Source organism: Engraulis encrasicolus, chromosome 24 (genome assembly GCF_034702125.1).
Source record: "Engraulis encrasicolus isolate BLACKSEA-1 chromosome 24, IST_EnEncr_1.0, whole genome shotgun sequence".
NCBI lineage: Eukaryota > Metazoa > Chordata > Actinopteri > Clupeiformes > Engraulidae > Engraulis > Engraulis encrasicolus.
Genome location: NC_085880.1, coordinates 34,808,340 through 34,831,401, shown reverse-complemented (window position 1 = coordinate 34,831,401; position 23,062 = coordinate 34,808,340). Strand labels below are relative to the sequence as shown.

General features: G+C 42.2%; 1 protein-coding gene across 2 annotated transcripts in view; it reads left to right on the top strand.

Annotated features, from left to right (window-relative positions):
• Positions 1-4,203: 4,203 nt before the first annotated feature.
• Positions 4,204-23,062, top strand: part of sft2d1 (SFT2 domain containing 1) — a 44,303-nt gene continuing 25,444 nt past the window's right edge. For both annotated transcript variants that reach the window (XM_063191414.1, XM_063191413.1), the window contains exons 1-3: positions 4,204-4,405; positions 9,643-9,729; positions 15,691-15,776. In XM_063191414.1, coding sequence (XP_063047484.1) covers positions 4,340-4,405; positions 9,643-9,729; positions 15,691-15,776 — 239 coding nt within the window. In that variant the 5' untranslated portion in view covers positions 4,204-4,339. The remainder of the gene's footprint in view (positions 4,406-9,642; positions 9,730-15,690; positions 15,777-23,062) is intronic.

Sequence of the window (23,062 nt, the reverse complement as noted above, 5' to 3'; positions counted from 1 at the left end):
CCTGGGCTGGATCTCGCCCCCATTTGGAGAACGCTGACTTATAGCAATAGTATACAGTAGCTTATAGTTATGCATTGGACCACTAAAAACGGCGGCGGGGAAAACGGCAGGGCAAAAAAGAAACCGACTTACTGTAGGTTTACAGTAAATGACAATCTGAGAACCATCCTTTGACCTTTATAGGTGTAAATGAAATGTCACTTTTAGTCACCTTTTCATGTGACGCAAGATACCTTCAAAAGAGGTTATGTTGCACCTGCTACATTAGTGTCATTTTTTACGTGCCAGTTTTTTTAAATAAAAGCAATCGTTTACCCTAGTCCGCTTCTAAAAGCTTGACTGACGTCAGGGAGATAAGGGCTAATTGCAGGCCAACCTGTGGTGCTGAGTGGTTTTGAGCAGTCTGCTCATTGCAAGATCAGGCCAAAGTGCACACTTGTTGGTCTTAAAGATAGCTACATATACCGTACATATAACAGGAAGGAAACACAATTAGATTGAAAGCAGAATCTGATTGGCTGAATACTGAAAAGGTTTGGTACACTACACTGACCCTTTGCACGAGTTATGAGTAAGATTTACTTAATTTTCAGGCAATGATCAACCATCTCAACTATGAAGAAGCTCATGGCCTACTTCATTTACTGAGAAAACAAAATGGCACTTTCACCTACACGTGACCTCTCATGTAGACTAGTCACATCTCAAATATATAGCTGTGATGGAGTATCCTTCCATCCTTCCAGGGCTGCAAGATATATATGCAAGAAGGGCAAAGACACGAGCACAAAGGATTATGAAAGACACATCCTAGTCACTCCATGTTCGAAAGGCTGCCCTCAGGGAAACGACTACGTTCCATAAGATGTAGAACAGAGAGACTGCGTAAGAGTTTCTTTCCTCAAGCCATCCGCTTTTTGAATTAAGACAATACCTATTTTTAATTAATTTTTATTTTATTTAATTTTATTCTTTTTTATTTGTTACCATCAAACACAGCACAGAGCAGTTGCAATCCCCATTTCACTGCCAATTGTGCTTGCACAAGGAAGCACGTGACAAATAAAAATTCTTGAATCTTGGGTAACAATCACAGCTGTGGTGTTGTCTTCTGAGTTCCATTCCAAGAGCCTAGCTCTTTGTTGTAGTGAAGTGTGTATTTTTGGTGGTATTTTGGTGAGACCTAAGCCGGGCAGGGTGACCCCTCCAGGTCGAACCAGAGGTTAAAGGGCTTTCTGTGAGCCATAGGGGTCCCTGGGCTGTTATAGGCTACTAGGGAGTAGTTATGGATATGTCAACAGGCTACCAAGTAAGACATAGGGTGCATTCCAATATGCAACCTTGCGTCCTCCACTTGTGCTTGTGGCCTTGCCCTGCCTCCTGGCCCCTCAGTTGAGAAAACAATAAAGTTTCCCCGCTGTCAGCCTGTCCAAAACAATTTTTGAGGGACTATTCTTCATTCACCATCCAGTTTGCAAATGATAAAATGACTCAACAATTGATCTTTTGCGAGATATTGAAATAATGCTCTTGTTGTCAGTGATGTCATCATGACGTATTACTTCCTGGTATGAGGCCACAAGCACAAGTGGAGGACGCAAGGTCGCATATTGGAACACAACCATAGTCTAGATGAGTCTGACAGAACAAATGTTTATCTTTGTTTTTATTTTTAACTAATGTAGTCATAACATGTCAGGCTGTCAGTAATGTAACAGTAAGTATGGATGCCTATCCACTAACACGAGAACAGTTTACTCTACAAAAAGTCAATAGGCCTATAATATGCCAAATAGGCAGAAGTTAGGTTTAGCTGATTAACTTCAGACATGGGGGTAAGCGGGCAGTCACTGTAACACAGCAGACAACAGGTTTAAAGTAGCTGATTCTTTGCCATTTGGCAACCCAGCTGTCCTCGGGACTCATCTTACACCACCTCCCTGTTCCCCTTTACTTCATTTGGCTGCAGGTAAGCCTAGCAGTTGTCGCAGCCGTCATACTTGAACTGGTCAATGGATTTGAATGAATTAATGAATGAATATACCTTTATTACCCCAGGGGGTATTTGTTTTGCGTTTTGGGAACACTTGAACATACAGACAATTACAACATTATACAAGGACAAGACTAAAAAACAAACCAAACATACAAAGTATTCAAATAAAAATAAAAAGTCCTGGCAGAATAGAAATAATTAAATTCAATTTTGAAATCCTATATACATTCAGACAGTATATTAATGCTATCACATTAACTCTGTCTGCACTTAACTTATTCAACAGTTGGACGCTTCTAGGCACAAAGGATGTTAACCCTCTATTAGTTTTAAAAAAGGGTATCTAAGTCCAGATGGGAGGAGGGAGTATTCAAAGAAAAGGGATGGATCATCTATTTTTAATGCCAAGCTGGTAGTGTACTCATCAGAGATTTTGCAGATACTTTTAACTTCTGTTCCAGTTATTTTACAACCTACATGTGATTTTGTCCAGCATGTGTCTGTTTTTAACAGAAAGACCACCTCCCCAACACTGAATGACAAAGGTGACCACACTTTATATACAAGTTAGATAAAACAGTCTTAAAATCACTGTATCAACCTTGAAGCTACGCAGTTTCCTTAAAAAATAAAGTCTCTGTTGTGCCTTTGAGTATCTTGCGAGAGTATTTTCTTTCCATGTAAGCTTATTGTACCTAGATAGGCCTACTTGTAGCCTACTCTTCTACTGTTTCAATATCATTCCCATGTACATTAATTGGTGGCATTTCCCTAAAATGTATAACCATTTCTTTTGTTTTTGAAACATTTAAGGGGACACTGTGTGAGATTTTTAGTTGTTTATTTCCAGAATTCATGCTGCCCATTCACTAATGTTACCTTTTTCATGAATACTTACCACCAGCATCAAATTCTAAGTAGGCCTATTCATTATGACTGGAAAAATTACACTTTTCATACATGAAAAGGGGGATCTTCTCCATGGTCCGCCATTTTGAATTGCCAAAAAATAGCCATTTTGAGCTGCAAAAATGAATGTAGGCCTACTTGGACCATACTAGAAAATATTTGTTTAATACTTAGTAAACTTTCATGTAAAGATCAAACGTGCCAATAGGCAGCCCAATTTCAATAAGCAGCATAGTTGCAGTAGCCTACCTTTTTTGACCATTTCCTGCACAGTGTCCCTTTAAAAGTAAGGAATTTTCACTGCACCAAGAACTGGTCTAGGCCTAGGCCTAGCTCTTGTCTGTAGCCAGTTTCATCACCCATCAAGAAACCTAGGTCCTATACAGTATCATCAGCAAACTTAAAAACAGAACATTCAGGGGTGTGGCTCACACAGTCACGCTAATGGTAGATGACTGTCCATTACTTGCTCTGTCACCATTTCAAAAGTGCATAGGCCTAGTTAACTCCCATTGCACTCAGTTTCTCAATGAGGATATGCGATTGAATGGTGTTGAACGCAGAGGAAAAGTCTGCAAACAGAATGCGCACATATGAAGATGGTAATTCCAGATGTTTGTAGGCCTATTTTCCATTCAACATTGTGGTTACTGCGTCCTCAACAGCCCTTCGCTGTAGGTATGCCAACTGCAATGTATTCATTTGATTGACTGTTTGCTGTTTTAAGTTCACAAGAGAGCTCAAAAGGCATGCTCGTAAATGCCGCAAATTCTTGGGTACAGTCTTTAGTGCCATTTCGTGTTGTTTAAGAAGCAACATTGTAGAAAAAGAATAAACAGTCTCCGAAGATGCGCAAGTTCACCAGCAACTGGTTCGGGCAAGTGCTGATGACATCAATGGCACGCGCATGTCAGCTGTATTTTGATGACTTCGATTGGTCAATTGCACTCATGTACGTAGCCTATCACATCACAAGTTTGTAATTTGTGAATAAAATGGATTTTTGTTCACACGAATGTAAACTATCTGTAATAACATGTTCATGTTATAGACGTATAAGCAATTCCTAATTTCATTACAAACTGGCGAAAACTTTATGAAACCAGGTGTGAACTTTCTTCTTGGCTTCCACGAGATGTGGCCTATAGGTTCAATTTTATTTGGAAGTTTGATCAGAGAGGGTTTATAGAGGTAGAGGGGCTGGTTTGATCAATCAGCCAGCCAGAGTGATTACTTTCGAAAAGACAGGTTTGATGTTGGTGTGCGCTGTCATACATTTCCCGTGAGCCCCTGTCGTCCTCTGACCCCCTGTCGACACGCCCAGGCAGTTACAGCAACAGCTTAGCAAAGTTTGCAAAACGTCGAAGAAGTAGCCGCATGAGTCTCTGAATTAACAAGTCTTTCAAAACAAATAACCACCAAGCTAAAACGACAATGGACAAACTCCGCCGTGTTCTCAGTGGTCGTGAGGAGAATGAGGAGCTGGGTCTGACGGCACAGGTAAGGTAGCCTACTGCGGACTAAAATGACAGTAATCGAAAGTACAAGCGCCATTCAGTTTGTGGAGTATGGCGTGCTCTTATGCAGATAGTTTGTTGGCTTCTTGGGTCTGGGTGCTCTTTAGTCCAAGGTATAGTACTTCCAGGATCAAGAAATGAGAATAAATCTGACTAAGGCACTCCAAATTAAAATGCCTTTATTAATATGACAGGTCCTACATGGGCATATTGAAAACAAGGCCAAGGCAATTGCTTACCAGCTGGTGCCAGTTTCTGGATCTGAATAATGAAGTAGTTGGGTTAGTTTTGCTTTCTCTACTCAACAGTATGCCTATGCATGTCATTTCTCGAGAGGGGCGATATCACAGATAGACATGTAGTAGGCTACTATATGCCTGTGCGCCATCACTTCTCTAAATGTAATTATTAAAGGTGAAATAAATGTAAAACAAGACTTGCCATCCACTTAAAGTGTAGGAAATTGAATGCCTTAAGTATATGGGTCGTGGTGGTTACAACTCACCATAGCTCATTAGGGTCATTTCACATGAAATCAGACACTTTGGGACCCGACCGACCCGGATTTCAATCATACTTGGTGTGTCTTTTCAGTAGCAAGGTAGCACCCCAGAACTGCATTGGTTTGAATCTGACACTAATATTAAGGGAGAAACAGACTAGGAAAGGTTCACATGTGAGGGTAGGACACTATACATTCAGCCTTGAATATATCAGTCAGTGTTAGTCACAAAAAGATGCCTGTGGTGTTGTTTGAAAGCTCTTTTCTGGCTCTACATAGTACACAATCACCTTGGAATACAACTACTCTCAGAATATGAATTATGATAAATTGAAAAATTAAAAATTGAATATCTAAAAAAACTCATATTTTAAAATGGCCAGTTCCTTGTCCAAACGTAGCCGGCAATGTCATGAGCAGCACCTTAAATGCTGGTGTTCGGTTTGTTATTCATTTCAGAGAGAAGTTGACTCACAAATATGGCATCATACAGACCACTTACTAATAATATGGTAATACCATAGTAGCATCACATGACAAAACAAAAACAAAACAAAAATGGTCAGTGTCCATGGTCCCAGGTTTCAGAAAACTAAGGCAGATGTCCATTTTATACACACCAAATGATGATATGTGAATGTTTGAACATTCCTTCGCTGTGTACCTGTGCCATCTTCCCTTTACCGTACTTTAAAGAGATAATCAATGGCTACACTCTCATTTTGTACTCTACCAGTGCATTTGAAGCAGCAGCTGTGTCTTTTGTAGATAATGTATAAGTACGTCCCGTTGCAGTTACAGGTTCCACTACCAGAAGCACATCCTGATGATCCATGACAGTCTATCTGGTCTGAAGGGAAAAGTGAAGGATGGAGATGGCCCATGAGGATGCAGGAAGTTCAGTTTCACCTCTCCAGTGCTCGGCATACATTCCTCAGCACATGCTAGCCACCAGTTGCCATCATATACAGCTACAACATACCCTTTGATGCTTGAAAATGTAACACATTCCTTTACTGAGCTCACTCTTTCAACTCTGCCTTCTCTGAATGCTCAAAATGGCCTAACTTCCACTGTGTCCATTGACAATGGGCAGAAGCTGTGTAGTTTTTGAGTACCTGGAATAGTTCTTGCAGATTCAAACCTTTTCAACAGGTTATCAGCTTCATGATGGTACATCTCTGTTGTGGCAAACTGGCAATGGATGTTCTTGACATTATCCTTGACAAATTCAAACAGTTGGTATAATTTAATTGTCAATAGGACGTTGCAGACTTGCTCGTGCAGCAAGCCATTTAACTGTCCCTCCAACGCCATCACATGGACCTTTGCCATGTGATGTGGCAAAAAAGTGCCACTCTGCAGGTATGTGAAAATCTGCCTCGTGGTGGCACAAATTTGTTGTAATTTTAAGGTTCTTATATTGTGCAGGAAGTCTGCAACGTCCTATTGACAATTAAATTGTAACGCCATACCAACTGTTTGAATTTGTCAAGGATAATGTCAAGAACATCCATTGCCAGTTTGCCACAACAGATACCTGTATGTACCATCATGAAGCTGAGAACTTGTTGAAACGGTTTGAATCTGCAAGAACTATTCCAGGTACTCAAAAACTACACAGCTTCTGCCCATTGTCAATGGACACAGTGGAAGTTAGGCCATTTTGAGCATTCAGAGAAGGCAGAGTTGAAAGAGTGAGCTCAGTAAAGGAATGTGTTACATTGTCAAGCATCAAAGGGTATATTGTAGTAGCTGTATATGATGGCAACTGGTGGCTAGCATGTGCTGAGGAATGTATGCCGAGCACTGGAGAGGTGAAACTGAACTTCCTGCATCCTCATGGGCCATCTCCATCCTTCACTTTTCCCTTCAGACCAGATAGACTTGTCATGGATCATCAGGATATGCTTCTGGTAGTGGAAACTGTAACTGCAACGGGACGTACTTATACATTATCTACAAAAGACACAGCTGTTGCTTCAAATGCACTGGTAGAGTACAAAATGAGAGTGTAGCCATTGATTATCTCTTTAAAGTACGGTAAAGGAAGATGGCACAGGTACACAGAGAAGGAATGTTCAAACATTCACATATCATCATTTGGTATGTATAAATGGGACATCTGCCTTAGTTTCTGAAACCGGGGACCATGGACACTGACCATTTTGTTTTGTTTTTGTTTTGTCATGTGATGCTTACTATGGTATTACCATATTATTAGTAAGTGGTCTGTATGATGCCATATTTGTGAGTCAAATTCTCTCTGAAATGAATAACAAACCGAACACCAGCATTTTAGGTGCTGCTCATGACATTGCCGGCTACGTTTGGACAAGGAACTGGCCATTTTAAAATATGAGTTTTTTAGATATTCAATTTTTAATTTTTCAATTTATCATAATTCATATTCTGAGAGTAGTTGTATTCCAAGGTGATTGTGTACTATGTAGAGCCAGAAAAGAGCTTTCAAACAACACCACAGGCATCTTTTTGTGACTAACACTGACTGATATATTCAAGGCTGAATGTATAGTGTCCTACCCTCACATGTGAACCTTTCCTAGTCTGTTTCTCCCTTAATATTAGTGTCAGATTCAAACCAATGCAGTTCTGGGGTGCTACCTTGCTACTGAAAAGGCACACCAAGTATGATCGAAATCCGGGTCGGTCGGGTCCCAAAGTGTCTGATTTCACGTGAAATGACCCATTATATTTAACCTACTGTAGTGCTTTTGGCTTATTGCACATTGACTGTCAGATTTGCATGCCACCCCTCAGTCAAGTATGACCTCAAGATAAGTATATGGCATATATTATACACTGATATCCTTCTCTGATATCCACTTTATATATATATATATATATATTTTAGGGATGCACCGATACCACTTTTTTGAAAACCGATACAAGTACGAGTACATTAATGTGTGTAAGCTTACTTGCTGATAGGCCTACCGAGTACCGATACCGATACCTTTTACCACCAAAATACAATGAAAATAAATGCATGGCCTTTTTTTACACCGGTGATATTTTTATTGTCCATTTCCATGTAGATATAAATGTTAGTAAAGTATGAGGTGGCACTTTTTTCCATGCCGCTTTCAAGTCCACAGAACGTGACAAGATTTTGCATTGTTTTGTGTAATAGCAGTATCTTTCCTGGTATCGGCAAGTGCTTGACGAGTACGAGTATAATAAGCAGTATCGGTCAGGTGCCGATACCCATACCAGTATGGGTGCATCCCTATATATCAGCGAAGGAGTTAAAGTGATAGTTCGGAGTAGATTCACCCTAATGCCATTTGAACCGCATTCGCAGTATCTCCAAACTTTACCCCACAAAAATTACATGTCATGACACCTTTGCCTTTACATGCCTTTACACTCTATGTGGAAATTAACTGATGCCATTGTTTGTGACATGCTGCTGTGGCTCATGGAGAATTAACATTTCTTAACATTGATGTGATGTTGAATGCTGCTTTTTCATGCTCTCATGGCCTGATGGTGCAGGGGAGGTAAGCTCTTGTAATGTTTTATACTGTCATTGCATGAGTGTGACACTGCTAGACTCAAGTCAAAGATTTACTAGGTCCCCTTTCCAACGTCTCCAATGTAGTGCAGACACTTAAATGCATAGGTGAATGAAGGCTTTTTTTGTTTATAAGGCTAAAAGCCAAGTGTCGTCTTCGCTGATTCTTTTACAGTCAAGATTGATGCAACGTCGAGTAGGCTACTGTGGCATGTTTTTAGTAGCCCTACTGTTGTGACAAGAAGTAGCTATGATCGATGTTTCCACAATGTTTTGGCCCGTGTTATAAAAAGAGGAGCACAAAAATAAACCAATTATGCTTTTTATGCAGATATTTCATTAGAACAGTTCTATAATGTCCCTAAACAATAACATGTCGGGCTGAAACGAACATCCTGACCAGCATAACATTTATCTCAATGTTTGTTTATCGACTTCAAGCTGTTGTTTCCCAGTTTGATATCGCTAAATTAAGGTGCACTCTGTTTTTTTGATAATTTAGTGATTGGTTGATAGTGTGTGTGTGTGTGTGTGTGTGTGTGTGTGTGTGTGTGTGTGTGTGTGTGTGTGTGTGTGTGTGTGTGTGTGTGTGTGTGTGTGTGTGTGTGTGTGTGTGTGTGTGTGTGTGTGTGTGTGTGTGTGTGTGTGTGTCCGTCAGTAGCTAGTAAAGGTGTCCAACAGGAAACTAACAGCAAATAGATATCAAGGAAGTGCGGAAGTCTCAGGGCCACTGTACCAGAGAGAGTAGAGAGAGAGAGGTTCCATTGGCCCATTGTTTCCTGGTTCTATTATGCCCCCCTTAGGCAGACCTAGGCAGACCTAAGGACTGTTCTATTCATTGTAGGAGCATTATGACACGCCCCTTTAGGCAGACCGGAACCTGGTCGCGTTAGGTGCCCATAGAAACCTATTATGTTGGCATATCTCTATAGAATATCTCTGACTGTACTGTGCGATGTGGCTATTTCTCCACTCGTGACATGTGACATCCTTCCATTGTTCCCTCTCCTCTCTCCTCTCTCCTCCTCCACCACCTCCTCTTCTTTTCCTCTGCCTCCTAATTTCTCTTCTCCTCCTCCACCACCTCTTCCTCCTCCTCCTCATCTTCATCTCTTCCTCCTCCTCCTTATGCTCCTCCACCTCTTCCTCCTCTCCTCTTCTCTTCTCTCCTCTTCCTCAGGTCCTGGATGCCTCCACGCTGAGCTTCAGCACCCGTGTCAAGTGGTTCTTCATCTGCTTTGCGTCAGGGGTCCTCTGCTCCATACTCGTGAGTCTCATTTCTGTTCATTCAATTCCGCAATTAGTGCTGTGTGTGTCTGACCTTCAAAGACCACTTCCAAGGTCACTTCCTCACAGGCAGGAAGCTGTTAGTGTGAAGGCGAGCTGTGAAATTACAGCGGTATGCGGAAAGACCTCCCCCAGACAATGCCGTGCCCGTCGGCTAGTGTTCCTGTAGTGTTGTGTAATCGCGGAACAACAACTTTGTTTGCCGTGTTTTTAGGGTGAGAGGTTTTCACCTTGCTGTGCTGTGGCATTAAGCTATTAAACATACAGCATTGGTGTGGTGAACCCATATGGTGACCCTCCTAAAGACAGGAATTATAAGGCAGAATCCACATGTCAGTCAAATTACTCTGAGCCTGTACAGATACCCGACAGAGATGCAGCCAGTTAGATGACTGATTTCAGCACCTGTAGGAATTTAGAATGGGCGGGTTGGTCCGACTGGCTTGAACACAGACTTCCATGTACAGTACCATCACATAGACCAGTGTTTCCCAAGCTTTTTTGTCGTGTGTACCCACTAAGCCTTTTTGCCATACCATTAGTACCCTCTCACTCATGCTCCCTATATCCCAATGTGACTATGCTCCATACATTTGTTCATTTTGTTATGTACCCCATGCAGTGTGCATGCGTATCCCTACTGGTGCATGCACCCTTGCTTGGGAAACACTGACATAGGCTATTGGCTGGCCTGCTATGGTACCTTCACAACTCTGCTGTTCGCAGGGATGTGTTGCAATACATACTTTAGTATACTCTCCACAAACACAATGCTTTGGTGCACTATTCTGGTATAAACATCACATCATGGCACAGGAAGTTTATTTTTCACAGAGAACAGTAGCAAGGAAATGGCCACGGCTGTCTGTGGTTTGTGTGTGTGTTCTATAAAGTGACTATGCTGTTGGTCTACAGTGGTAGACTACCAACTTTACTGATGGTCTGGATGCCAAGTGCCTGTACTGTATGTGACACGTGTTGTATATACTGTACATGTAGTTTTCAGAGAAACCTTTTGACTGGAGATGGTGTAGAGACCCATATCATATGGTTGTTTCGCTTGAGTGAGGTTTCTTAGCTGTTGACTGAAATGCAGTGTATGACTCTATAAAAGGATAGGGGGAGGAGGGGAAAGTGCAGAGGAGGGCACTAACACCCAAAAGGATATTGGCAACACCACCATCTCAGGAAACATTGTGCAGAGGTATGAAAAGCAAGTTGCAGTTCTCACTGAGGAAAGACTGACTACATACTTTTATTTGAACCGAACCAAACAGGATGACAGAGCATTTCATCACCCCCTAGTTCCTTTATTTCCATAGGAATCATGGTACTAGTAGTATAAGTAGTGAAGTACTGTCACTACTAGTTGTAGTTCATCCACTACTGTAAGCCATTTGCTTAAATATCTACTTTCATCGTCATTTCATTAATATTGTCGTGTTCACCATTATTATTGAATGCAATATGCATTGGTTTTGTTTTAAAAAACCCTCTGGTTGCTTTGTTTCAAGCCGTCTTTGCAGGCTTGTGGCTTATGGTCAAACGACAGGGTTTTCCGGTCCTTCTCATGAATATCGGTGATGCGAAAATGAGGCATCTCTAATTGGCTCCCTCCCCCTGCTCTGTGTGTATCCGAGAGTAGCAACCAGCTGATAGCTAGGCTTATCGAGGTTTCATGCCACCAGCCACAGCTTGTTTTGAAAACTTGTGGGTGAAAAAATTACTCAACATGTCTTCTGAAATACAGCGTTACATCTTTTTAGGAAGCATAAACCGAAGTGGGCGACGCCTTTTCCCTGTGACGTCGATGGGACAGGCTTTTCCTGATTCGCTCCTTCTCTGTATTGTTTGTGTGAATGGGAAACACAGCCAGTGGAGGTGAAGCACCATTTGGAAGCGCAGCATGTGTATGTAACTAGGGATGAGCCTCCGTATTTCAAAAGGAGTGAGTGAAACTGGAAGTAGATCTCTAATTCATATGAAAATTTCAGGGCTGATAGTATTCAGGCTCCATGCCTGATTTCAGGCTTGACCAAGTTTGCAAAAATAAAAACATTGATAATAATTAGCCATTAGGTTATTCTTATCTCAGAAAGTGTTACAGGTTCAGGGTTTTCTTCTACTGTCAGGCTTGAAGAATGGTCATACACAGGCTATTAAATGTTTGAATAATGTGTTAAAATAGGCCTACGTTACGTCACTATGCAGTATCTTGTCGTCGTCGTTAGAGCAGGGGAAAAAGTTCAGGCTCAGGATTTTTTTTCACTATCACCCCTGAAATTTCATGTTTTTCTTTTGTATAGTAGTACCGGTAGTACGCATACCTGTCTAGGGATCCTAGGGACATGGACATGCTGAAATGAGCATGCTGCACTTCAACACCAACATCAAGATGATAAATGAGCTTCTAATGTATTTGAGGAGGAAATACCTCACTCACAAACCTCAAGCCTTTTTGGTGAAGTGCGTTTAACTCCAACTCTTCGGGTGCGAACAATTGGATCAGTGCATTTGTTGAAGAAAAGCCGCACTCTCCACTGCAATTCTGGTTTGTTTATGTCCTGCGTTAGCATGATACAAAGACAGACGTTGCATCCTAAGACGCTGAATAAGGTTTAAGCGGAAATGTCTATGTGTCATGCTAACCCATTTGCGTAATAAAAAAAATAGGAATTTTGGTGGCTTTTCTTCTTCTTCTTCTTCTTAAAAAAAAAAGCGCTAGATAAGCAACATGGGATGTTAGACCCAGCCCTTTCTGAGCCGAGCAAGCTGCCTGTGGTCATATACCATCATGATTACGAGTTCACAATTCTACGCCGAAATATAACACTTTCTTACCGTATTGAATGGTAAACACACAGTTTGCATTACATAACTACATTACATTACGCTTAGTTGACTGCTTTATCCAAAGCGACTTACAGTTATTTTACAGTGTATTAGTTACAGTCCCTGGAGCAGTGTGGGGTTAGGTGCTTTGCTCAAGGGCAATTCTGCCATGGAGTGACAGTTTGCAACTTGGTGTTGACTGCTATCAGAATGTGTCAGTGCGTGGCAGTTGTCTATACCCAATTCAGAAGTGACTTCACAGGTGATTTCACTGAGCCATTCGTCTGCCTGTGTTGGGTAGTCATTGCAGTCAGCTGTCTTTGAGCTTGTTGGATCATATTTGTGGTAGCGTAGGGTTTTTACATTTAGCGTAGGGTTTTTACATTTCAAACCTTGTGTCGACATATCTGCTGAACCGTGCCTCCCCATGATGCATCTGTGTCTTTCGATCCCATTTCCTGGTATTTGATGTCTTTGTCTTTGTGGACATCAATGGCAGTTTGTTATAGTCAAATGATGAGGTAAATGTACAATCATTTGTGGTTGTCATGTCAAAACAGAAATGTTTGAATAAAGTAAGCAGTACAGGTAACTCAATAGGACATGCATGCAAGATGTGTGCGTGCGTGCGTGTGTGCGCGCGTGTATGTGTGTGCCCTTTTATGAAGATTTGCTGTTTGTCCAATATTTGGTATTGATATACACCTCAATGCTTTGTCTAGTTATATTCATCTAATGTAAGCAGACGCCTAGGGTTGACACACTCAACATGGTTCTACAGAATAGAGCATTGCAGTGTAATTTGGTCTGGAGCATTATTAAACTACTTGTTTTATTCTGTCCATATGCCGGCCAAATCTACTAGCAGGCCTGTTTGAATATGATGTATGGATGGAACTGTGACGCCAGTTGATACTGTGTAGACCAGGGGTGTCAAACTCATTTCGGTCCGGGGGCCGCATACAACCCATGTGGACCTCAAGCGGGCCGCATTAGTGACATCATCGCGAAAAAAAACGTAAAGCAGAGGATTAGTGTTCAGTACTATCACGTTTTAAGTGTGTTGAATATGTAGAAAGCAATGCAATACTGATAATCCTATGCAAAATTTCCTTGACTTCATTCATTCATTGCCAACCGTCAATGAATAAAATATGGGACAGTTCATTTTGGCCGGGGGTCTGGGGGTTTCCCCCAGAAAATGTTGTATTTCTTAGATGTCATTTCCTGCATTTTCACGCATTCTCTAACATCCCGTTTCCAATTTCAGCTTAATAGGAACCAATACAAATCCAATTATATGTATTATTTAATTACAACCAATACCAATACAATACGAATAAGAAGTATTAACATGTTATCTCTATATATGAGGTCTATAATATATGAGCTTTATCAAATGCCTGTTACAGTACAAATTCACCATTTATAATAGAAGTGTGATGTGCACTTTACTACATATATACAGTATAACAGAGGGACCATTGGGTTAATGTCATGCAGGTATCGATTTTGCCCCGAGGGGCGTAATTGCGCATTTTGGTTATTTCATTGAAAAAAAAAAAAAAAAAGTAAAAAAAAAATTTTTTTTATTTTTATTTATTTTTTTACATCCGGGCCGGATGGAACCCTCTGGCGGGCCGTACGTTTGACACCCCTGGTGTAGACTGTTGTAGAGACGTGTGTCTGTCTGAGCTTCATGCTAAAGGCTACTGACTGTTGATTCCAGAGAAGAGTGCCACGCCAACTGACAGCTCAGCTCTGCTGCTTCCTTTATCAGCAGCCCGCCCCGCTGTGGGTGTAGGGGTTTGTGTCCAACACCAGCAGTGGCACAGCCACTAGAGCTCATTGAGACAAAGCATGTGATTCTTTTCTGTGCCTCGACTGTGTTTCTATCTGTGTTTTTCTGTTTCTCTCTTTTGTGCTCACTCACTCACTCACACACTCATCACACACAACACTTGCACACACACACACACACACACAGACAGAAGTGCATTTTGTCCTCTGTGTATCCATTTATCAGATTCTGAGAGGCAGTTGCTCAGTGTGTGTATGTGAACGTTGGGGGGATGTGTGTGTTCTGAAAACACAACCGCTTCGGCCTGTCCAACAATCTCTCCCACAGTATGGTCACATGATCTAGGTCAGCGGTTCTCAAACTTTTTTGAATAAACGTCCCCTAGACCTCATCATAAGCCTCCCAACACCCCCTTGACCTCATCATAAGCCTCCAATGCCCCCAGTTAGTATGAAAAAAATACAATAAACTAATGCAGGTCAATTGCAACTGAGCCTCCAAGCTGTATCCTTCTCAACACCCCCCTAGGGCTCCCCAACGCCCCCTGGGGGGCTATAGAGCCCCTGTTGAGCGTTGAGAAACGCTAATCTAGATGCAAAAACCCTGGCTTGTGACGGCCATCTCTACTGTACGCCTTTTTCCTGCCTGCATACATACAGTATACTGTATAATCTCATAATACACTTGTAACACACAAGACTTTTAATCTTCATATAAAACACTCACAGAGAAAGCTTTTTTCCTGCTTACACAATGTAGAGTTTGTCCCAAAAATAATTACATGAAGAAGAAGGGGGAAAACGCTTTGAACACTGTAAAAAACATGGTTTAATACTAGCAAAAGTTTGTACCCAGGATACTTAACATTTTGTAAGTTGACTTGAAATAATAATAGGTTAATAATAATAATGTTGTGGGAATTTCTATTAACAACAGTAAGTTTGGTCTGCTTACAAAAGTTAGGCAGCCCGTACACTAACTTTTGCTCGTTTAAGCCATGCTTTTATTAGTGTAGTTCTGTGCCTGCAATTTCCTTTGTGGCCTCCAGATGGCTGTATAGTGCAAGAGGAGTGAGGTTTCATTCCAGAGTCGCATGGCCACTGATTCCCTAGCAGAACCCACCTGCTAGAAATCTTTGTTTGCTGTAATACTGTGCTTAAAAATGTGCCATTTTTGCGTGATTTCACTGATTATTCTATTGAACTCAAATGATTATAGTATCCATACTCAATTCAATGAAATGACTGGCAGTACTACTGTTGATTTCTGTTCTTTTTTTAAATTTAAAAACTGTCTTTCTCTTAACAGGGCTCAGCATTTCTCTTCATGCCAAAGAATGGCCTCAAGTTGTTTGGGGTGTTTTACACATTGGGGAACATCTCTGCCCTGTCCAGGTAAGACTGAACAACAGTTACTACTCAAATGTCTAGTCAAGATGCTTTTATTGCTCCAGAAGCAAATTCATCTTGGATGTTCACTCAGCTGCCATAGAACACATAACACTAACAAAATACTCAGCACTAACAGTACAGACATAATGCTTTAAAGGGACACTGTGCAGGAAATGGTCCAAAAAGGTTCTGCAACTATGCTGCTCATTGAAACTGAGCTGCCTGTTGCCAAATTTGATCTTTACATGAAAGTTTACTAAGTAATAAACAAATATTTTCTAGTATGGTCCAAATACAGTAATTTTTTCAGCTAAAAATGGCTATTTTTAGAATTTCAAAATGGCGGACCATGGAGAAGATCCCCTTTTTCATGTATGAAAAGTGAAATTTTTCCTGTCATAATGAATACTTAGAATTTCATGGTGATGGTAAGTATTCATGAAAAAGGTAACAGTGAATGGGCAGCATGAATTCTGGAAATAAACAACTAAAAATCTCACACAGTGTCCCTTTAAAGCAGGGGTCGGGAACCTTTTTGGTGGAGAGAGCCATAAACGCCCATTTTTTAAAAAAATATTTTTTGTGAGAGCCATACCATTTTCGCCATTATTTCTAATGCTAATTGTCATGCACAGAAGGGAATAAAAGTAACGCTTGCATTGGGGACAAGAAGGGAGAGCTAACGAAAGAAGAACTAAAACTACTTGTAGATGTGCTGATGTGCATTTAAGAAGCCACGCGCATGCATTAGGCTACCTTTAGTTTCTATCTTTTATGCATCGGAGTTGCCAATGAGCAATGAGAATGACGGAGGTGCTTCTATTCTAGCCATCAGACAGACACAGGGAAGGTGCATGAGGAGGGAGGAGGGAGGGAGAGAGAACTTCAAGACAGGATGCTCATCTTGGTCGCGCTGACATAGTTAACATTTTACAGTTGATATGTGGCTGACATGTCTATTTTTAGTAATTCGCGAAAATGCCCTACAAAGCGCGTCCCTTACCGACATGCGTCCCCAATACAGAACGCATGATTTAACCGCCAAATAGGCTACAGGGCGATTCCGTATTTCAAGGGACGAATGGCAACCCTACGTTTGCCTTCGCATTGTGGCACCAGTTATCTCGCAATCACACTAAACTGGGAAAGACTTACGTCAGTTGATTCAGCAAAAGTTCTTCCTGTAATCGAGGGAGAAGTACAGCGCTGCATTTATATCCCTCACTTGCGTTTCCTCCACTTGATTTGCCATCATAATGGCACGGTCGTGAACAGTTTCTTTGTTTTGGATACAACCGTTAGCCAGCTGAACTTTAGGTAAAGCATTACGGATGGAATGTTATCTCACACGACACGACCCAGCGCTGGCACGGCATTGTCCAATAAAAAAACGCGTTACAGTAGCCTTCGTCGAAGGCCTGTGCTTGGCTCAGCTGATCGGACCTGGGATGGATTAAATGCGCGATCATACTTTATATTTTGTATATTATCTTAACTTTTCGATTTCAGTAGGTCCATTTTTAATTTAGTGCCGTAACAAAATTATTCATGGCTTATTGAGTAAACAAATGACAGGTTTGTCCGAGAGCCACATGCAGTTCCCAAAAGAGCCACATGTGGCTCGCGAGCCATAGGTTCCCGACCCCTGCTTTAAAGGGACACTGTGCAGGAAATGGTCAAAAAAGGTACTGCAACTATGCTGATCATTGAAACTGGGCTGCCTATTGCCAAATTTGATCTTTACATGAACGTTTACTAAGTAATAAACAAATATTTTCTAGTATGGTCCAAGTTCAGTCATGTTTTGCAGCTAAAAATGGCTATTTTTGGAAATTCAAAATGGCGGACCATGGAGAAGATCCCCCTTTTCATGTATGAAAAGTGCAATTTTTCCAGTCATAATGAATACTTAGAATTTGATGCTGGTGGTAAGTATTCATGAAAAAGGTAACATTAGTGAATGGGCAGCATGAATTCTGGAAAGAAATAACTAAAAATCTCACACAGTGTCCCTTTAAGATAACATTTCTGCCTGGCAAAGCTGGGCAGTAGTAAGTGTTGTGCAACTTTATTTAGGGAGCATCTCTGCCTTTGCCAGGTAAGACTGTGAATATAAAAGAGACAGAAAATCTGAATAGTTTATCAAACAAGTTCTTGTTTTTACCCAAAAACTAGCATGAGGGTTGTGCATATAGTCACTTTCTTGCCTCAGTTATATACGTACATGCTCACGCACACACCCACACACCCACACACCCACACACCCACACACACACACACACACACACACACACACCCTCCCACACACCTTACCCGTGATGTGGCATTGTTATGTAAACTCAAATTGTCAGACAAAATCCCTCTCCATGGCAACGGCAACTCCAAAGCCCCCCACCGCCCCTCTCCGGACCCCCCGCCCAGACACGTCCAGAGGTGTTCAAGTGTAGCAGAACAGCTTGTTCACAATTCGCTTCGTGTTCGCACTGTCTGCACTCTCTCCCCTGTACCCAGATCTCTGAGTTGAATAGGGTCGACCCAAACTATTGTGTGCTCAATTCAAGCCTTTTTCAATCAGCCACTCAATTATGCCCATCCGTCTCCACCAGTTTGGGTATAGAAAGTGGCGCCTTCATCGCTTGTCCGCATGACCGAGAGTTATTTATTTATTACGTATTTATTTCCGGCAGGGCAGTTAATCACCACTTGTGGTTGTGGGTGATGTAAGATGTGCTAGCCTAGGTGTGAACTCGATGTCCTTTCGCACACTGACAGTCCTGATGGAAAGCCCTTGTTCTCCTGACAACAGACTCAGCAGTGTGAGGCCGTGCATCTGAAATGGCCCTCAGCTTGCTTGTGCCTTGTCAGGAGTGTTTGGCAGGGAGTGGGACACCGGTAGGGAGGATGGATGAAATACCGTATATGACTATAAGTAACACTTTACATGATACCAGTGTCATACACATGACATAACCGTGTCATAATGTTGTCAAAACGGTGTCATGAACAAGTCATAAACATGATTTCCATGTCATAAGCGTTTTATGGTCATGCAAGTTTGACGTTGTTTGGGCTAGCTTTACCATTCCAGAATGTCATTGGATGACAACAGTCATAAATGTTTGACATTGACATAATAACACGTGCATGACTGTTATGACACTGTTATGACACTCATGTCACACGTCTGACTCAAACATCAAATGAAGTGTCACTCCTACATCTACACTAGTCTAAATGTTTATTCCTGGATGGGAATGTAGAAGAGTGAGACTATCAGTGAGAACAAGAGAGAGATCTGTCCAGTGCGTTTGTTCATGGTTTACAGTCTTCAGCAGGGAGACCATTGCAGCGAATGATGAAGATATCCAAGTTTGTGCCTCCCCCTGTCTGTTTTGTGTGTGTTGACTTTGGTACCTCTGAGCTTTACATAATTGTTTGACCAATGACCAGTAGAGGGAATAGAGCGCTCAGTTGATCTGCCCAGTGGATCTGCCCAGTGAATCTTTGATTCTGAGGTAGATGCACATCATTGAAACGTCTGTCAGATGTGTGCACCACAATGAGGAAAGTGGAAAAAGTATTCAGAGTGCTGTGGTGGTCATCCTTGTGAGCCCAGCCTGAATTTTTGAATGTTGCATTACATTTGCACATAGATAATTTGCTTATGCAGAGTGAGTGACTGAATTAGGCTTGGAGGTGGTTCACCTGGGTTAATGTCTCAGACAGGACATTTCAACAATGACTAAAGGTACACAGAACGAAAACATTGATTTTTTTTTTTACCTGTCACTCTTCCACACCCACATTTTTATCACACAGGTTCAGATGTCAAGCCTTTGATGCTTCCGGATCATTGTGTGCGTGTCTGTGTCTGTGTTGGGGTTTGTCTGTGTTGGGGTTTGTCTGTGTTGGGGTTTGTCTGTGTTGGGGTTTGTCTGTGTTGGGGTTTGTCTGTGTTTGGGTTAGTTGTGTTGGGGTTTGTTTGTGTTAGTGTGTGTGTGTGTGTGTGTGTGTGTGTGTGTGTCTGTGTGTGTCTGTGTGTGTCTGTGTGTGTCTGTGTCTGTGTTAGTGTGTGTCTGCGTGCGCCCGTGTATGTGTGCGTGTGCGTCTTTGTGTTCTTTTCGCGTCCTTCCCTGTATCGATTGGGTACTATCGAGCTGGTGACAGGTTGTGGTCAAGCTGTCGCCTGTAGGAACAGGTCTGCCCGGTATTCTGTCAGCCCTGCCCCTAACCAAACACGGCTCAGGTTATCAGCAGAACCGGTCCTCATGGGCTTGCCACACTGTTTCTATGGTCCTCCTCTGTTTATTGTCTGTACCATTGTTCTGATTTTCCTCTGACTGTTAAGGCTGTGTGCGTGTGCGTGTGCGCATGCGCGCATGTGTGTTTGTGTGTATGTATACGTGTGTGTGTGTGCGTGCGCGTGCGTGCGTGTGTGTGTGTGTGCGCGCGTATGTGTGTGTGTGTGTGTGCGCGCGTATGTGTGTGTGTGTGTGCGCGCGCGTATGTGTGTGTGTGTGTGCGCGCGTATGTGTGTGTGCGTACGTGTGTGTGCGTACGTGTGTGTGTGTGAATACGTTTGTGTGTGAAGGGTGATTGCACGAGGTGTGTGTGACGGTGTGAACCCCACCGCACTAATTTCATTAATTTTCTGATTTCTTTATTTGTATTTTCATGTGTTTGAAAGTCAGTATCCTAGGTGCACATAGGTGCTGCACTGTAACTTTTGTTTTCTTGAGTTATTTGTGTGTTTAAGTATAGGCCTAATTTAGTTTGATTTGTGTTTGGTGGAATGCGCATGTGCCCTTAATGGGCTGGTTTAACGAGGTGCCCTCAATTGGCTGTGTAGCCAGATGATTTCCAATTAGAATAGCCTAATTGGTAGTGCCATGTGATTGGCTAATGTCTTGACTGCCTTGTCTATTTGAATCCCGGTGTAGGGAACTCAGGAGGCTCATTTTTGTTTCTGAAGCACATGAGTGCTGTCACCCCACCTGATGCAAGGTGTTGGGTTCCTTTTGGTGGCTCTTTTTTTAGTCATGTGTTTGACTCCACCATTTTCTTTTTGTTAGCTTACTTTTTGTACGTTCTTATTTTATTTTCTTCTCATCTTCTTTGCTTTTGTATATAGTTTTCTGCACTTTATTGAGACTTTGGTTAAATAGAAACCCATCATTTTTTCACCCCTTAATTTTTGTGTCACTGCATTGCTCAATTTCTCCTGGCCACGAGGCTACTCTACAACAGTGTGTGTGTGTGTGTGTGTGTGTGTGTGTGTGTGTGTGTGTGTGTGTGTGTGCGTACGTGTGTGTGTGTACGTGTGTGTGTGTGAATACGTTTGTGTGTGAAGGGTGATTGCTCGAGGTGTGCTTTTGTGAAGTGTGGTTGCACAAAGTGTTTGTGAGTGTGACTGTGTGTGTGAGAGAGAGGTCTTTTGAACCTGTTTTGCTCTCCTCTGGGTGTCCATTTCCATCCTTCAGGCGTTGTTCTGAAGGGGCGTTCATCGGAGGGAATCTGGGTTACCACTGTTTGACCTTTTGCCTCAAACCGTCTATGGTTTGTTTTGCTAATAAATGCCTTGTACACTGCAACAGCAAAACACATGATGCACCAGAGGCAGCAGAAGTCATGCGCATGATAATTAAAAAAAAAAACATATATATTTTTTTTATTCCCCATTCAGGGACCTTTCCATATTTCCTTTCTTTTGGATCAAATTGACCACATTTCCTTTTATTTAATCAATTTAAAAGTCTTCGAGTTATTTTTCGATGACGATGTGGTTTGCGACCTCATTACTATATGAAATGAAACATAATTTCATCAACATAAATAAACATATGCAACAAGAGGATTTGGCATGCTTCAAAAATGGCAGGTGTTAAGATTATTTGTTGAAGCTACCCTGTTACTCAGGTACAGCATGTGATGTCTTGATGATGTTGTAGCATAATACAGTAGGCCTACACGGGCACTTTATGATGCTGTATATTATAAGTGTCAAGTGATTAGACTACTAATGGCATAACTTCTTGCCCTGTGAGGGAAACCAGGAGCGTGATTATGTCAGGTTATGTCAGCTGGGTCAGTGGGGTTATCTTAACCTGACCGCCTGACAGCACTGATGGCCCTAACTTGTTGCTAAGGCAAGGCGAGTGTTGGAACTGTTTGTTCCATCTTCCTCCCTCCCTGAACTCTTTCTTTGCTTCCTCTCCATCGCTATCTTCACCCCATACTCATTCACTAGTCATCTCTCTGTCTCTCTCTCTGTGTCTGTGTGTGTGTCTCTCTCTCTCTCTCTCTCTCTCTCTCTCTCTCTCTCTCTCACTCACTCACTCACTCTCTCACTCTCTCACTCACTCACTCACTCACTCACTCACTCACTCACTCACTCACTCACTCACTCACTCACTCACTCACTCACTCACTCACTCACTCACTCACTCACTCACTCACTCACTCACTCACTCACTCACTCACTCACTCACTCACTCACTCACTCACTCACTCTCTCTCTCTCTCTCTCTCTCTCTCTCTCTCTCTCTCTCTCTCTCCTTCTCTCTCTCTCTCTCTCTCTCTCTCTCTCTCTCTCTCTCTCTCTCTCTCTCTATCTATCTATCTATCTATCTATCTATCTATCCATTCATGGTATATACATGTTATCGAGTAACTGGATAGTGGTCTCAGTGACTCTGTTCTTTCCCATTCTGTACAGCAAAATCCTGTAGGAATCATTAACTAGTGCATGCCAGACTGACATACCTTCCGCCATCATTAACCCAGAAACCCCCTCTGTTCTACATCCTACTCCCTCTGCACATATGGGGTGCATCCCAATATGTGACCTTGCCTCCTCCACTTGTGCTTGTCTCCTCGTCCCGCCTCCTGGCCCCTCCTCCGTGGAGAAAACGATAAAGTTTCCCAGCTGTCAGCCTCGCCACAACAACCTTTGAGGGACTGTTTTTCATTCACCATCCCAATTGCAAATGAGAAAAAGACTTTACAATTGAGCTTTTGCAAGATATTGAAATATAATGCTGTTGTCAGTGATGTCATCATGACGAGAAGCAAGTGGAGGAGGCAAGTGGAGGAGGCAAGTGGAGGAGGCAAGTTGAGGAGGCAAGGTCGCATATTAAAACGCACATACGGCACACTGAACACACTGGCTGCCTCCCTAGGATCAGCTGGATGCCAACCATGCAAGTGACACGAGCACACTCGCACGCACGCATGCAGGCACGCACTCACGCTTCCTCTATTTCTCTCTCTCTTTTTCTCGCTCACACACA